Source organism: Gambusia affinis, linkage group LG23 (assembly GCF_019740435.1).
Source record: "Gambusia affinis linkage group LG23, SWU_Gaff_1.0, whole genome shotgun sequence".
NCBI classification, from domain to species: Eukaryota; Metazoa; Chordata; class Actinopteri; order Cyprinodontiformes; family Poeciliidae; genus Gambusia; species Gambusia affinis.
This window is the reverse complement of record NC_057890.1, coordinates 8406573-8423746: the sequence shown is the minus strand read 5'-3', so window position 1 is coordinate 8423746 and position 17174 is coordinate 8406573. Positions and strand designations below refer to the sequence as shown.

Sequence of the window (17174 nt, the reverse complement as noted above, 5' to 3'; positions counted from 1 at the left end):
TGTGTTAATACCCCCGTTGAATCGCCGGGGCTGATGCACGCCTGCAGCACGCCACTTGATCCCTGAGGTAAAAGATGGAGAGGTGCACCGTTAGCCGGATTCTGGTACCAAAGCAACCATCTGAATTGAGCCACGTCACTGCAAGCTCAGTGAAATGGACGTTTCCTGCCCTGCTCTCGTTTTTATTTATTCATTTTTTATTATTTATTTTTTTTCTTTCAGAAGACCAGGTGTCGCCCGGATCCGGTGCCGAAGGTGCCAATGGTGCCTTGGTATTTCGACGTGGAGGAGATCTGGAGGAGGATTGTCCGAGACAGGAGGCTGAGGCAGAGGGAAAGAGAAGAGAAAAAGAGGGTAAGCAAATCAGCTGTTAAAAAATTCACACGACGCACTTTGGAGCAAATAGAGTGTCGAAGAAATGGTAGGCAAATTTATATGTGAAAAGCTGCATCTTTCAAGAAAAAAAAATAAAAAAATTCAAGCAAGAAGGCTGAAATGGGTATCAAAGCTGTCTACTGGTCAAAAACAAAACAAAGCTCCTAAAATAACATAAAATAAACTGCAAGCACAAAGCCAAAAAAAAAAAAAAATCCAATTAAACAACTCTTACAGAAGAAAGAAGCTACTCTGGCTCATTTTTAATTGTTTTAGACCTAAAGCCTTTCTTAGCTCCTTTGTGTGCAAACAGCAATTAAAGCTCTTATATTTTGTGAGATTTAACAGCAGTTTATCTGCCTGCTGTTCTGAAAATCGAGGAAAATGACAAAAAGAAATTGACTTTTTTTTTTTTCTTCCCCTCCTTACTTCTTTCTTCTCAGCGGGGTCCTCCGTGGTTAGACATTGATCCATCACTCACATCGGGTTCAAATCAATTGAGCCCACCACTGTCTTTGTTCTGTGGACCAATATCGACTTCATTAGAGCCAGAAACAACTTCTCCTGTCTCAGTTGAAATAAACTCAAGCCCACACACACACATATATACACACATGTATGTGCTAGAATGTCAAAGTAAAAATGTTCCTTTAGTAAGATTTTGGATAAATATAAATTAACCTCTGCTCGTCGATATGGATTAAAATCAAACATCAAAACATGATTAGCAGAAAATCATGTTTCACTTGTTTACTGTGTGTGTTCTATGACTTTAAGTTTTTATGATGAAAAGCACTTTGAACTGCTTTGTTGCTGAACAAATTTAGTCTTAATTGACCAAATTAAGAAATTGCAAATAATATCATTAAAGCATTTCAATGGAAAAAAAACAAAAAACAATTAGATTGGCGGTTCTGAATGACCAAAGAGTAAAAAAGCTCGTCATGCTCGCACATGATGACATATTTTTCCCCGCCGCGTCAGTTCAGGGTCTACATGTTTTTTTTTTTTTTACTTTTGCAAACTGCTTGAGCTTCCCCTGATGAGATGTACACCTGGGCTGTCAGTGATCTGAACTAAAAAACTGGATATTTAAAATTATCTTATGTCTTTTTTTTTTTTTTTTTTTTGGCCAAGTCAATATGTAGATTTGTTTCATTGTCCTTTTTAGTGTTTCATGTCTCTATTAACTCCCTTATTTTTGCTGCATCATTCCAACTTCCGCATGGCTTGGTTGTCTTTCTCTGGTTGGTTTACAGTCATTTTTCCAGCTTCTTCTCTTGATTTGTAAAAGCACAACCTAATAATCCCTTGAAATAAAGCTCACATAATTGCTAAATTCCTCAATTCGGACAATCACACAGCCGCCTTTGTCTCGGCACAGTCCAGAGCTACAGTCAGTTTCGGGTGCGATGCCAATAAATGGTCACAGCTGCTTCAAATGCCAGCACACCAGCTGTTGACTTGACCAAGGGGGCGACCAGCACCACAGATTACCTGTTTCTGCTCGTTTGAATGACCAGACAGTTTAGATGGCTGGCACATCCAGTAGAAGCCATTAGTGCCGGTGTTGGTGTCGGCTGGGGGAAGGTTCTTGGCCAGCAATCCGCCTGACTTCTTTGGCTCCTTTCCCAATAAACAAAAGACCTTCACTCAACAGAACCGCCACCCTTACCTCCAACTTTGTTCAGCCTCATTATTTTCAGCTCAAGCACTCAACCGTTTGCTCTTTTTTTTTTTTTTTTTTAGTTTCATAAAAAATATATTGCTTGTTGCGTTTTTTTTTGTTTTGTTTTTTTCCATTTCCATGATTAAGATTCAGGAAGGTCTGGATTTAAGTATTTAATTCAAGGTCATGCAATCTCGCATGAAATATTAAAAGTGCTTCTGGTGTGTGGTTCTCTCTCTGTGTGTGTGTGCGTGTGTGTGTGTGTGCAGCTTGCTGAGGAAGGAAAGTGGAGGCAGCTGCCAAACGGAGTGCACACCACAGCCGAAGCCCGCCCCAACTCGTACATCCCCCTGGACGACCCACTCGGTCTGCCCGTACCCTTCGGACGCTTCGCGCCCATCAAGCCCCGCCCACAGGGGGCCTACATGAGGCATTATCGCAATCAAGTAGTGAAACCCTGGGACTTTTAGAAAAAAAAAAAAAAGAAAAGGATCTTGAAAGCCTTTAAATTTCTCTGTCTTCTTTCAGTTTCACCAGTATTCCTTCCTTCCCATATATTTCCTGGAAGTGCTTGATTTGAAAGCGAAAGTATGACATCGTGTTTAAAGGTTTTGGGGCGGGAGACGCATAATGTTCCCCCGTACGATTTCACCGTCGCCACACTGCCTGGCAACACATCAGCACCGCTCCGACCTCCTCTCCCTTGAAGATGAGATTAATTTCTTAAGCTATTCCCACACATTCTTCGGCTTTGTTGTCGTTTCACCCTTCACGGTCGTAATCTTTAAATAAATTGCAACGGGTCTGCCTGAGCTTCACGAAGACGACCAGGCGAGCCCTCGAAAATGATAAATCTGGAGAGGAAGCGGAAGCAGTGAAAGAGCATGAAGAATGACAAAGAGAGAGGAGAATTCAAATGAAGGGGACGGAGACGGTAGAGGAGATTCAAAGTTAATCGGAGGGCTGCAAATTGGGCGTAAAATTCACAGTTTGGGGGGCGCTTCACACCAAAACATGAAGTTGAACCTTAAAACAGCTAAAGGTCTTCCAAAAATAAATCAAATAGATTTGATGTACCCAGAAATTCCCCCAAATTTACGAGCGGGTGCCTCGGACGGCTGGGGAGAGTTGATGAATGTGTGTGTGTAAAGAAAAGATGTGCAGGAGGAAAAGTCCTGAAACAGCTGCTGTGCACCATGTCAAACCTGAGTGGTGCTGCTCGCAGCATGAGTCAACTTCCTAAGAAGAAACCAAGGGACAAATGTGTGTGTGTGTGTGTGTGTGAGATCATCCAATGCAGATTCACCCTGGAAGCTGTCAGATTAACTTGGCCCCAAACTGTTAGGCTGCTACATAACACTGGCTGCATAACAGAGTGTGAGGGAGACCATTAGATGGAGAAGGACCCATGTGTTTACACTTAGAGAAAGATTCACATTTATGATTTTAATGTGAAATGTCATATGGGAGTGTCTTTCTGTAAATATGACTTATCTTGTGAAATCCCTGCTCCTACTTTCTGACTTCAGTGAAAGTCTGCCCAGCCTTTTAAACTATACCAGCTTAATGTGTGTGTTTATGGAAACTTTTAGCTATTTTTTCTAAAGAGAGCATTTGTGAGGTCAGACACTAATGTTGGAAGTGAAGGTCTGGCTCACAGTGGATGCACTAATTCATGCCAAAGATATCCTGTTAGGCAAAACTCAAATTTTTTTAATCAAAAGTTTCTGTGCTAGAATTAGTTGGTTTTTTGGCTTTATTGACATTAGTGTATTTCACAAAACTGCAATGGAAACTTTTTTTTTTTTCTTCTTTTTTTTTTTTTGCATCATACAACTCGTGATTACCGAATGGATGATAATACTGGCAGAAAAGACCATATAGTCTGTGTTAACCTTGTTCGTCCATGTCCTTTTTGACCTTGCTTAAAAAAAGATAACAAAAAATGTATATTTACATTCCAGTTTAATGAGCATGCATGGTCTTAAAATATGATTCTGATTAAAAAGAGTTTAGGAGCTGGTACGTACTCAAAGCAAAAAAAAAACAACATTTACAGCTACAGCTCCCTTCGTGACTTTGCCGGGGTTGATTATTCAAGCCACATGCTACCGGCTCCATTCAATTCAAGCTCAGCCTTGTACAAAAAGTGAATCTGTCTCCCCATGTTTACCCGTACAAATCTGTTGAAATCAGACTTAATGTGTGGCAGATCACATCGAGCCTCTCTGTCTGCGAAGCCTTTTGTCGGCGGGTAATCAAGCTGATGGGAAGCAGAAGCATTACAGGAAACACACTGGAGGAAGGGTAGAGAGCATCTGTGGTTTATAAATACTGTTAACATTAGATGGTCGTAATTGGGTGACAAAAAAAAAACTCTTAGCAGCTCCAAGGTGTTAATTTAGATAAAACATCTTCCTACAGGTTTTGACTTTTTTGTTGAATTTATTTGAATATTTAACTTAGTGTCATTCTAATTTATTCTAGTGAATCAAAACAAAAACACTTGCACTCAGTGTAGTTTCACTGCACACAAAGTGATCATTTTAAAGCCTTTATTTTGATAACTTTTGACGTCTTCAGTTGGAGCACTAGCTGATAACGTGGCTGCATTTACTTCAAAGCCCCTCTGAGACGAGCGGGCATTACTGTGGCTGGTTCAGGGTTTTCTCTTATTCTTTTTCTTCCACTCAACTTTCCATCCACGTGCTCGGACACAACCAGCTTCTTTTTTTGACAACAATGGATATAGAGTGTCAATGGACAACTGTCGAGAGAGCAGTCTCCCCGGTGTGTTTGTGGGATTATCCCTCATCGCAATCAGATATGCAGAAAGTGCTACTGCTTTTTTAAAAAGGTATTTTATTGTGAAATTTATATATGCATTTTGTTTCATGTGTTTTCCATAAACACCCTGTACTCCAGCAGTCTATTATTAGGATAAACAGTAAGACAGAGATTTGGGTTTTGACATTTCAGCTGATTCCGAAAAAAGATTAAGCGTTTTTAATAAGATTTGGATTTAAAAATATATATTCTCAATAATTAATTTTTTTTGTATTGCCCTCACCATAAGCCACAATAAAGTGATTAGATATAAATAGTTGAATTGTCTATGTGTAATCAATCTATATATGAGATTCGCTTTTTAAATGGAACTGAAATAATTTAACTTTACAATTATATTCTGAAGTATTAAGATGCATCTTTGTTGCAGTCCTTTCTTTTGTGAATTGCACTAAGATTTTCCCTATAATCCCTCCTGATTTTTTATTTAACAGTCGCGGTCCTGTTCATGACTTCTCCACTCGACTTTCATTTTCCAACATCAATCCATTTCATGCCTTCAAGGCCCAGTTAGACATTTACTCTTCCTTAAACCGATTTTCCTCCTCATCTATTTTTCTTTCTCTTCTCTTTCTCTCCATCCGTCTCGCGTCCTTCGTCGCCCTTCCGGCCGCTTCATTTTTCCTCGAAGCCCAGCTGGATCAGCGTCTGCATCAGAGCCGACTCCTCCACAAACCTGGCGTCCACGTTTTCCTTCTCGAAAGGGTTCAGAGCTGTTCAGGAGTTAAGGCGCCGGGAGGGAGACAAAAAAAAAAACATCTTTACTTCCTGCTTCTTTAAAGGCCTTTCCTGCAGGATATGTAGAGGTATACTCTACCTTGTGACTCGATATCAGAGAGCATTTTTGCCAGATAGGTTAGAGGAAGAAACTCTGGTCTGAAGCCAGGTTTGTCTCGCCCAGTCAATACAAATCCCTGAGGAGAAAGATAAAAAAAATAATAATAATATAAAGAAATGTTTTTGTAAGATTCAAATTCAGACTTATCAGCAGCAGCAGCACCTGAGAGAAATCCCATAAACCCGTCCTGCAGATAAAATTGGCTCCTGATATGTCACTAGCGTATATTTCGCTATGAGACATTCTGCAGGAAATGCATGCAGCATGCATCGCATGTTTTTTTTTCCATGTTACCTTATTCTTGCTGTGTTTCTCCAGCAGCGTCTTGACATAATCTCTGGAGATTGAGGCTGAGCTGACAGGATGATCCCACATATGGTAGATCCTTTGCTTCATAGTCTACACACACACAAAGAGAAAACACTACATTTTAGGGATGTAGCTCACGCTTTCTACAAAAAAAGAGGGAGAAAGAGAGATTCCCCGAAGGCTCTGAACAGCTGTCCCTTTCTAATCCACCAAATGGAAAGCGACTGCATTATCGAAGGGTGGACTGCTAATGAGGGGTCTTGGGGAATTTGTGCTATTTTTAGGGTTCCAATAATAAAAAAAAAAAGGCACAACAGTCATAAATCACACACATAAAAATGGGGAACTACAGTAGGGTAATTATTTATTCTTCTTCAGTAAACTAGCAAAAACTTTAACAAAAAGTTATTCAATCAACTCAAACGTGTTTCATTTTCAGCTCTTGCACTTTCAAAATTTGATTTTCTCTTCAAGTTATAGAAGAGAACTATAAATTTACCAGATTTAATATTAACTATTAGTTAAATATTGCACAACTGCCAAATTCATGTAACCAGCTGCATTTACATCAATAATGTTTGTACTGTACTTTTCACAATACACGCAGACAAACAGGCAACAACACAAGAAGGCTACAGAAAATTTTTATGTCATTTAGATTTTTAAAGTAACCCTTCACCTATATGTTTGAAGTTAGAACAGGTCTGTTTCTACAGTGCATTGTTTATTATTTTGTGTTTTCTTGTTCTGGTTTACATTAGCCATTCACTAGTCAATCCAATCGGTTTGCCCAAGTGCCTTTCCTGGTCCCCTACCAGCTGCTTCTACTGTTAATCAGTACACTTGCTACTGATTCAATAATCACAGTTCTCTAATTGCATGAAGCTTTTTGAGTTTAGGTCTAATTTGGCATCAGTTTGGTTGCCTTTGATCTACTTTGGCTCTTCTTTCCCACCATTATATTGACTTTTGTCAGAGCTAAAACCCACCGTGTTGTAAATATCCAAACCCCGTTTCCAAACAAATTCGATCTTCATCAATAGTTCCTCGATTTCCAGTGATTTTATTCATTCGTTTCTATCATTCAGTTGTGTTTTTGTTTTCTCAGATTTTTTTTTAGAATAATGCAACATCATCAATAATTGAACATCAGGTTTCCAGAACAGTCCTTATCATGTTTTATAAAAGTTCCTCCAAACTAAAGTTTTTCTGTTGCGAAATCCTTTTAGTCCGAGGTAACAGATGGCTGTCTAACATTTCCTAACTTTTTCTTCTTCACTTTTTACAGTAGTAGAACTTAATGGTTCAGTCAGTTTGACCTTTTTTTTTTCTAAAAACATTTAACCATGGTTAAACACATTTGTATTTGACATTGTATTAGATGGCTGAGTTTCTCAGTGCAGATCCTCTAAAGTGGAGAAATAAGTGCCTCCTACTTTGCCTCAGACATGTGAGGTTCTGTCTGAGTTTCTGCTGCCTACCAAACTCACTCAACAAAAGTCTGACGGACAGGAAATGCACCGGAGATGCAAAACCCTCGACATTCCTCTAATCACGCTGCGGATGAAACAAACACAGGCACACAGGAACACATGGAAGTTACACAAGAGTCTGAACACCCAGAGTCACCTCAGTCTCCAGAAAGCCTTTCTCAGTCTTAACATCCGGTGGTTGCACAAACATTATTAGACATGCTTGAGGAAAATGAGATCTAAAACAACTCCAGACTCTTAGTTAATTGGAGTTAGTTTGGGAGAAGGAAACTCTCTCAACTGCCTGCATGTTAAACTGTCACCCGTACACTGTTTAGACTCTTTATTCTGAACATAAAGTTATAAGAACTGATGATGAGTTACTTTCTAAACTAATCAAAAGTCTTAATGATTAATTTGGTCACACATCAGTACCTCAGGAAATCTCTTAAGTACGCCGAACTTCAGTCGCTCGTTGGCTTCGCTGTTGTCCAAATCTAAACAAAGAGGAAGAAATTATTAATGAATCTGGAATCCATGGTCCCGTTGACATACAAAAAAAACATTATATGATTATTATAAAGCTTTTTTATAGTACCAGCTTCATAACCTGGTAGGCATCAAAGTCTGGCAAAAAAAAAAGAAAAAAAATGGATGAAAACTGACAGGTCAGTCGGATGGACTCAAATATAACTTAACTCAAGTTAAAGTTCTGGCTCCGGTTAGTTAATGATATGCTAAACAAGTGTGCACAAAAACGGTTTAATTTAAAAGTAGTTTTTAGTTTTCTTAAATGAAATGTATATCATACAGTGTGCCTTTTAACAAGACCTGCTTTTGTGGTCATCTGCTTAGTCGGGTCTCTTGGTTTTCAGGGGAAACTCATGAAGTAGGATAAGCCAGGTGGCTGTGGTTGACCAAAGCACGCTGACAGGTGTTTAGTGTCAACAAGAGAAAAACCTGTTGATGTGAAATTCGTGTCAAATAGAACACATAAAACGGGCTCCTGGACAATAATTCACATGGCATCTTTTTGCTAAAATCAAAAAATACCTGCTTGTATTGTTTTATTATATTTGAACAACTAAACATGGAACACGTGGTCTTCACTCACCTGGAGATGGGAAACATTTTTAGTACAAGTTTTCGTAAACTGACAAATTGAGTGAAACAGAAATGTCTCAGCAACACCTGTGAGTTTTCTTTAAACTGAGATTACATGACAATAAGACGACCTCTGAAGTCGTGCATCAAAAATGAAGAGACCAGACCTTAGACGTTTTAAAAACCTGTAAAAATCTGCACGCTGTTGAGCATCTCACCATCCTTCTGAAAGAAGAGCTCTCGATTGGACAATGGCAAAAACATACTCCTCCAAAATGGCTACTGTTGGCTTCTGACATCAAAGGCAACAACTTGGGGACAATGAAAAGATTTTTCAACATGACTATTTGTGCCTACGGTACCAGTATCGTCACCTGAAGCTCGTTCTAGTTGCTCTAAAGAAAACCTTCGGTGTTGTGACAGTAAACTAATGCTGTGTCTTCTGCGAACTGCAGTTGCATAACCAAAGTCAAGCCTCTGCAATCAATAAATCCTGTCCTGAATTACATACCAAGACCACAAACCACTAGTGCGGCACCTTCTGCAGAACAAGTTAATGACCTCCTTAGACGATACGATGCATTCACTCAACCGTAGCCTGACAACAGATACAGCTCTGTAGCTTCTTTCTTTCTCTTCCACAATGGCCTCTGTCACTGAAACGCCGTTTTCCTTCTCAAACGCCAACTGCTCCACCTCTGTAATGCCTCTGTTGTCCTGCACCCATCCGTCGTACGTCGCTGCTGGCGCGATTGCTGTGCTCAGCTGCCTTCTGGGAATCCCGACTAACATCCTCACGATCGTAAAACTCAGCAGCCATCTGCGAGGCTCCTCCATGACGAAGCGCCTCATCTTCAACCTGGCTCTGTCGGACCTCCTCTCGCTGCTCTGCTTGGTGATCGCCGGGGCCGTTTTTGCCACCGGGCCCCATTTGACACATGGATTGTGTCAGCTTTTCTTTTTCGTCGTCTTATTCTGCATAACCTCCAGCTCCAACATCCTGCTGCTGATAAGCGTTCAACGTTACTACCAGGTACGCAACTCAAAGCTTTACCGTTGTAGGAAAACGGACAACAGGGTGAACATGTTTAGCAATACTAATGCGCTGTTACTGCAGAACTGTAAGAAATAATTATTTTCAGTCTGTCGTACTTGGAAAAATATAGGTAACCACACTGCTTGTACTTCTACTTTCTGACAAATAGAGGGTATTTTTTGCCAAAACTACTTCTGTCTGCTTTAAAGTCAATAACACGTGGTTTTATTTCATGTTGATCAATCAGGACTAGTCACTAGCAAAACATGTAAAGTAACTAAGTACTGAAATACAGAGCGATATGAACGGCTAGTAAGGAAGCGATAAGTTCTTGTAATATCTAATGGATAAGTTAGAAAGAAATAAGTAATAACAGAGTCGCTAGAAAGTAAGGTGCATTAAGTAAAAATAAATGCACCCTGAATATTGTGTGTAAGTAGAGATCTAAAAGTATTTCTCACTTCCCAGATTCTTCATCATGCCAAGTGGGAAAAAGTGCGCCGAGCATGGCAGCGGGTTTTGCTCTCCGCTGTGTGGGGACTCGGGGCCCTGCTGCCTCTCCCACTTGTGTTTTCGCTGACGGAGAAGACAAGCGGAGACGCCGCATCCAACAAGACGTCCTGTTGGAACAAAATGATCAAACCGCAAGCCGAGGTGGTCCACGTCGCTATAGTGATGTCTGCTCAACTTGTGGTGTTGGTGTTTTACGTAAAGCTTGTGAGAGGCATCAGGAAGGTTCAGATGTCTGACAAGAAAAAGCAAAAGATCAATAGACTGTTCACTCGGATCCTTGCGGTCTCCCTAATAGACTTTCTGCCTTTGTTTGCTCGCGTTGTGGCCATTGCCGCCCATTTCACGCACTCAAAAACGTTGTCCGACGTTAGCAGGAGTCTGACGTCTATCGAGTATTTGTACTTTTTAAACCACTGTCTGAACCCCCTGCTGTATTTTTTTGCTTCTCGGCATCAGCTAAGAGACAGAGAGAAGAAAAGAAAGCTATTTCTCATGGCTCTTAATGACAGTTATTAACAAGATCCTTTGAAATCTGTGCTGTGCTATTTAACCTTTACACATTTTTTAATTTATAATTATGTATTAACACTGTTACAAAAACATCCCATATAAACAATGAGTTTGGTGTGGATTTATCTACCATTTCTCTTTCTGTAAAAACTCGTTTTTGCTATTAAAATGTTTGCAGGCTGGACATTGCAGTCAGTATTTTCTTAATTTGCTTATTCCGTGTGTTTTCCAAAAATATCAAACCCCAGAAATAGTTGAACATTTACTTTAAAGTCCCCTTGCCAGCACACTAATTGTGAGTTACCTTCGTTTATTCTCCGTTAGAATCAAATTGTGGCTGGGTCATTCTGAAATGTGACTTTCAGTGGAAAAAAGAAGTTGGTCAAATTAAATGTTTAAACTTAAATCTGCTGAATATCCCTTTAAGCCTATTAACCTAAAGGGAAGAGTTGGACTCAAGGAAGTCCCAAGTCACATTGTTTAATATTAGCATTAGAATGCAATGCTAATGCTTATGTTAAAATGTTAGCATACTTTATCAATTCAGAATACCTTTATTTGCTAATTGCATAATTTGACCTCTTGCTAGTTTACCTTTCTGCTCTAAAATTTCTACAAAGTTTAAGAATGTTTGTTTGAAATCGGCTAATATTTTACACTGTACACTTTCTACGATTTTGAAAGTCTTTCTAATATGCCAGAGAAAATCATGCTGTGAAGACATCAGATTATGCTACTGCATAGTAGGATGCTACAGGTTTCACTTTAAAGAAAAGGACAAAAAAAAAAAAAAACTGTTTGGAAATATTTGCTCCCTCAAAACAGGGAAAGTCATGTTGTAGAAATCAAAGGTACGCCGGTCTCTCATATTTAGGAGACGTCTTAAAATCAAAGCTGTCCAACCAAAAAAAAACTATTTATAATTATTAGCATGTTATACATTCCTCTATAAAACCATAAAACATTTTTAATTAAGCGGGTCTCTCACAGTCAGAATTTGTTTTTTCTCGTTTAAAGTGGGTCTTTTCTTTCCACTGTTGCCGCATACTTGAACAGCGTAAAAGATTGCTACAATGTCAGTGACTCAATCAGTTTGGCTTCCATAAAATGGAAAATTTTATGGAAGCCAAACCTTGATGGAAATCCATTTTATGGAAGCCAAACCTTGATGGAAATCCATTTTATGGAAGCCAAACCTTGATGGAAATCCATTTTATGGAAGCCAAACCTTGATGGAAATCCATTGATTTGATCCTGTTCATGCTCAAGAATCAAATGAGTTGTAAAGAGACGACAAACTGCCTTGGAAGAATTAAATTAAGGAAAACGAAAATTGTAACTGAACAGTTTGTGTGTCACAAAGATGCAATTTGTTATGCAGCTTAGTCTGACACTGAGTGAATGAATTTGACATTCGAAGAAACACCTTTTTGACAGTATGGAGGATGTTTGCGAACAGAAACCCTTGGAAGAAGCTAACTTCAAAACTGTTCTGAGCACCGTAGGTGATCTACTTCCCCCCCACCGCCCCTTAAAAATGCTTATTTATACACAAACCTGTCATGAGACGAGACACAAAGGTTTCAGTGAGCTGCAGGAACCCGTGGTCAATGTACTGTAGAAAGGTTTGATGAGGTAGGCAGCGAACAGCAAACACAGCAAACAGGGTGTGATAGCCTGGAGAAACAAACCGGTGAAATGAGAAAACAATGAAGGGGGGAGGAAGGACTGAAATATTCACAGAGTAAAGCTGACGTCGTTGAACGCGTTTCATGCAATATATATCGCAGGCCAACATTTGTGAAACGGCTCCTTCGAGACCTCACTTTTTAAAATTAAAGTTTTGCTCCTGTGTGACGAAAAACACACACACAAAAAATGAGAGAATTATGTAGCAAACAACTGCAAACACTGTGAAATTAATTCAAATGAGTGGAAACGCATTCCCGTCCTCCCGGAGCTTCGTCAGCGTTCTGCTAATGCACAATTCTGTCGCGCCTCACTGGGAGACACGTGTTCTTCGTCGTGGCTCGCACAAAAAACGGGGGATTAGAAGAACAAGTAAAACTGTGATCTGGACTGTACCAGGCGGGAGAGGCAGGCAGAGACTCTGGGTGGACTCCAGGATCCGAAGCATGAAGTGAAATACGGCCCACTCAGCCGGGCCGCCTTTCGTCACCCTGGACACCAAATACCAAATTTTAAAAAAAAAAAGAATTGAGAGGATTATGCAACTTTCACACTTGTAAAGGAGAATGCTGTCAACAACTTCCACATGTAAACACAGCAATGCTACGGGAGTCTAGGAAGTTGGACTACTTACAAGCACAATGCATGAGGGCCAAGTTTGTACTTCAGCCAGGCTGATTCCAGCATGTGTCTGATGAGCTCCAGCTAAATACAAACACACACACACATATTTTAATGGTTTGAGAAAGATATGCTCCATTAGATTCCAATAAAATGTTGCCCTCAGATGAAATCAGTCGCCTGGAAACTTTACAGAACGCAATCATTTTGAGCTGACGCCTGAAGACGCACGACTCTCACGTGTTTAACCCGCTACAACGATTATTGGTTCCTGTAAATTCACAGGGCTGTCAAAACGTACACAAAGCCCTTCTTTCCAAAGACTACTTGTTTTTTGGCGGTCTTCTCACAATTGCATGTTTCACATAATCCACTGTAACAAAACCGTTGCAGTGGACGAGGAAAACTTGACTAAACTTAACTGGTTGTCGCACCTTTGGGAGCAACAACTTTGTTTTCAGACGGGTATTATTTGCATCATTTCTTAGTTATTCTGGTCTTGAAGTATCAAACTTAGGGGTGGCGTTGAACTCGACGGTCCATAAAATATGGTTAACCACAGTTAATTTGTTCTTGAATGATGAATTTAACTCCTTTACCCGTCTGTGTTGGTTTTAATAGCCTTCGGGGTATTTGTATTTACTCGGGTTACTTTTGAAACCGTTGCCCTGAGTAACGCTCACCATGTGAGCTCGTTTCCCCCGCGCACCAGCGAATGCTCGGCTGTCTCCCAAACAATAACAGGAAGACAGTCTGCCTCATCCACATCCTGAACACCAGTGGGAAACCTGTTCCTTTTGCCAGCGGCAACATCCTCCTGTGACCTTAGGCTGGAAGTTTCAATTAGCTGCTCTTATGCAACAGATAAGCTCCACAAAAAATAAAAAAAATACACACACACGATACGTTCCTCTGAGCCCCTTTTCTCCGTTTCACACCTCTCTCTCCGATTCCCCCACGGAAGTTGAAGTTTTTCTAAAAAAATCGCGAGATGTGAACTCACATGTAGATATTAAGTACTTGAGCAAATTACAAGAAAAATTGCTATGGATGTTTTAAACTGTAATACTTATTTCTTATTTGGAACTAACAACTTCTTTAATTATTCAGAGTAAAGGTTTGTTTTCCATCTTTTTTGTGTCTTTCAGCAGCATCATACACATGTATTGACAGCCTATTGAAGTACTCTGGTAAAAGCTAACCTTTAATCAGAGAAGAAAGCTTCTCCACTACTTTACTTCATTTTTCCGTCCTGCTGATTGCACATGGAGGAAAGGTACAGTTGAGTACGAGTTTGTCAGAGTTCAACTCGCTGTAAACTTTGATTAGTTGTGAGCCAGTAGTAGATTTCCGCACTGTAACGTTGAGTAGCAATTCCAGTTTTGTGGCATAAATTAAAATATATGAATTTTATTGCATTTATTTATTTTTATTTTTTTTAAAAAGCTTTTTTTTTTTCAAACTTTTACTTTGAAACTATTTGAATATTTTAATATTTAGATGTTAACTCACATGAACAAAAAATTTTTTTTCTTGTTTCTTGGCTTTTGTTATACTCCACATTTATAGTTATTTATACTAGATAGGAAAAAAAATAAGCTAAATGATCACAAACATAGTTTTTCTTAGAATTACTTTCAGTTCAGTTTATTTTATAATTGTTTTGGCACAAATGGTGATTAATTTCGATTGTTTCCACACAAAAAAGTGCTGAATTAAATGTCAGTTGTTGTGGGGGTTTTTTTTACATTCGGTTTGAGATTAGGCTTTTTCTATACGAGTTTAATATTATTTGCACATCTTTACCCAAGGCACCAAATAATTGTGGATGATGCTGAGTACAGTGCATGCTGGCATTGATCAGACAAACTCAAATAATAAGGAAAAAACATCCCAAACAGCCGCAGCCTCATGATGAATAAATCTGATTTGACTCTCAGTAATGAATTAAAATCCATACTAAGCAGTTTGTCTTGAACAGTAAACAGTGGCGACCTCCTGCATCAAAATGCACAAACCTGCACTAAAGAACAAATTCTCATTTTTGCAGAAGCCAGTTTCTCTTTAATTGTGTTGCTGTAAAATATGTGTGCAATTTATACTCTGCAATTAGCAGGTTATTCTCGATCTGAGCTGTTTGTTGCATCTGGAGCGGGGAAATAATAAATATCAGTGACAATAATGCAGAGTGGAGCCGTAATCCATCAGAGCTGAAACTTCTCTGGGTCTTAAAAGCTGTAATCTATATTCCCCCCCTGTGTCGATGCAGCCATTAGTCTAAATAAGCACCAGCAAGAAAGGGGGGCATGCTCTTTATTTGTAGAGGAGTACCTCTGTTTTTTTTTTTTTAAAGCATGACTCAGGCTGGCTGCAGAACAAGCCCCGAAGTTTGTCAACTGTGCTTAAAATAAAGTGACCCCAAAAGGCTGTTTCTCTTTGAATAAGTCTCTCTCCATCTCTCTTCCACTCCGCTGGATAAACCCAGTAATCACCTCGTGTGTCTGAGCCGGAGCGAGGCCAAAAGCGATTACACAGGTACCTATTTTTGTTCTGTTCAGCAGGATGTCGAAGGCGCGGGGTTAAAAATCCATGAGCCCTGTCGCAGCAAAGGAAAGATTTCTTCTTCCTCCTCTCTGTTCCTATTTTACCTCTGCACGACTCAAAACCTGGCACATTCTGCTTTCTATTCAATCCGAGCCTTACCCTTGGCCTGATTTTTACCGCCGCATTGATATATGCTGTATGTCTACTTTCAGCACCTCGAAACCATGGAGGGATTTACCTCGGTGGAATATTAAAACCTGACTTTGCAGAACCAACAGTCCCGGTGAGACGCAGGACAAAGGTTTGGTGTCTCCTTTTCCTTGGCTATGCAAATGAAAGCATCTCCTTTGTTCAATCCATCAACATAAGAAAACATACAAAAAGAAAAAACCTTAAAGAGAAGTGCATTTTGTTCTGTGTCAAAACCCTTCCATTTATTCATTTGTTTTAAATGTAAACCGTTTAAGAGTCTTGCGATAAATCCTCTTAATAGCTGTTTGCACGGTTACATATTGCCTTCCACTGAATGTGTGTTGACTCTAAGCTCTCTGATGTTGACTTTAGCAGCTTTGAAGAAACCGCCGCCTCAGAAAATATGCAAATTAAAGCCAAATGTAGAAACCCTGACAGGAAGGTGCCTTGAAAACTCGCAGGTTCTTCCTCCTGCCTTTTTGAGGCTTCATTTATCAGCTGCAGTTCAGCCAACATCATGGCATCAAAACACTGGCAATGTCTGAGATATACCAAGGGACTGGATGGAGGACTATACCGCAGCTTCCGCGTCACTCTGCAAACCAACTGGGTTCACACCTTTGACATGGCGGCTCACGAAATCACAACTTAGTCCTGTTTCCTGTGACTATTTCTATTATGTTTGATCTATGTTTCATTTCCATTTTTCTTTCGCCATATTTTAAATTGGCTTCTCTTATTTCGGACATCTGCAGTCAGTCAGTGAACGCTCTTGCGTGAACACATTGATTTCTCACATGCTCAATAAAACTCGTCTACGTCCTCATCAATTAAGCAAAACAAAATTAATGCTGGGAAAGCATTACATTTTTTTAATACGTCTCAAAATCTTTTGAGAAAAAAAAAACCAGAGTGTGTTTTCATAAACTGTGCACCATAGATACAAATTTTTAGAGATATCCAATGTAGACATTGGAAGCCCACTTCCCACTGCTGAACATATAAATGACAGTACATCACAGGAGACACACAGAACAAGCAACCAGACACACACACACACACACAAAACACTAAAAGTTATTTAGAAAGATAGATTATTTTCAAACTGCATAAAAACATATAAATGCTGTGCAAAAAAAAGTGGGATTTGAACCTGGAACTTTAAAAGCTGCCATTTAAAAATGCTAACAACTGTTCCACCATGCAGCCCACCTAAATATACCCCTAAAGATAATCCTGTGCTGTGTCTACACACAATGAACATTTATTTAGTTCAACATATGTGAAAAAAGATTAACAGTATTTCTGAACCCACGAAAATGATTCTTGAAGAGCTGTAAGCTTAAAAACTAAAGTGTTTTGGTGAAATATGGATGATTTAACATTCCAGTTAAACAACTTTTATTAACTTTAACGCTTAACTGATTTTTAGCACACTCTGCATAACTCTGTTTT

At 39.5% G+C, this 17174-nt stretch overlaps 3 protein-coding genes across 26 annotated transcripts in view; 2 read left to right on the top strand and 1 right to left on the bottom strand.

Moving 5' to 3' along the window:
* ccdc146 (coiled-coil domain containing 146) overlaps window positions 1–17174 on the top strand; it is a 102609-nt gene that overhangs the window by 79169 nt on the left and 6266 nt on the right. For 11 of the 22 annotated variants that reach the window (XM_044108602.1, XM_044108601.1, XM_044108611.1 and 8 more), the window contains 2 exons: window positions 223–354; window positions 819–1099. In XM_044108602.1, the coding sequence (XP_043964537.1) occupies window positions 223–354; window positions 819–1055 (369 nt within the window). In that variant the 3' untranslated portion in view covers window positions 1056–1099. Of the gene's footprint in view, window positions 1–222; window positions 355–818; window positions 1100–2313; window positions 5148–15468; window positions 15519–15739; window positions 17166–17174 lie in introns of those variants that run through there. The other 11 variants (XR_006369820.1, XR_006369821.1, XR_006369822.1 and 8 more) reach the window with 4 other exon arrangements.
* LOC122826578 (gamma-secretase activating protein) overlaps window positions 5447–17174 on the bottom strand; it is a 32963-nt gene continuing 21235 nt past the window's right edge. For 2 of the 3 annotated variants that reach the window (XM_044108622.1, XM_044108623.1), the window contains 7 exons: window positions 12997–13067; window positions 12759–12853; window positions 12231–12350; window positions 7946–8007; window positions 6024–6128; window positions 5709–5805; window positions 5447–5604 (listed from right to left, as the gene is read on the bottom strand). In XM_044108622.1, coding sequence (XP_043964557.1) covers window positions 5507–5604; window positions 5709–5805; window positions 6024–6128; window positions 7946–8007; window positions 12231–12350; window positions 12759–12853; window positions 12997–13067 — 648 coding nt within the window. In that variant the 3' untranslated portion in view covers window positions 5447–5506. Of the gene's footprint in view, window positions 5605–5708; window positions 5806–6023; window positions 6129–7945; window positions 8008–8341; window positions 8471–12230; window positions 12351–12758; window positions 12854–12996; window positions 13068–17174 lie in introns of those variants that run through there. The other variant, XR_006369823.1, reaches the window with a different exon arrangement.
* LOC122826590 (C-X-C chemokine receptor type 5-like) lies at window positions 8477–11909 on the top strand. The gene is made up of 2 exons (XM_044108647.1): window positions 8477–9647; window positions 10119–11909. The coding sequence occupies exons 1-2, from the start codon at window positions 9258–9260 to the stop codon at window positions 10677–10679; spliced, it is 951 nt and encodes a 316-aa protein (XP_043964582.1). The 5' UTR covers window positions 8477–9257; the 3' UTR covers window positions 10680–11909.

Coding starts and splice junctions, on each gene's coding strand:
- LOC122826590 (XM_044108647.1), top strand. CDS start 9,258: ATGGCCTCTGTCACTGAAACGCCGTTTTCCTTCTCAAACGCCAACTGC. Junction 9,648..10,118: donor GCGTTCAACGTTACTACCAG/GTACGCAACTCA, acceptor CTCACTTCCCAG/ATTCTTCATCATGCCAAGTG.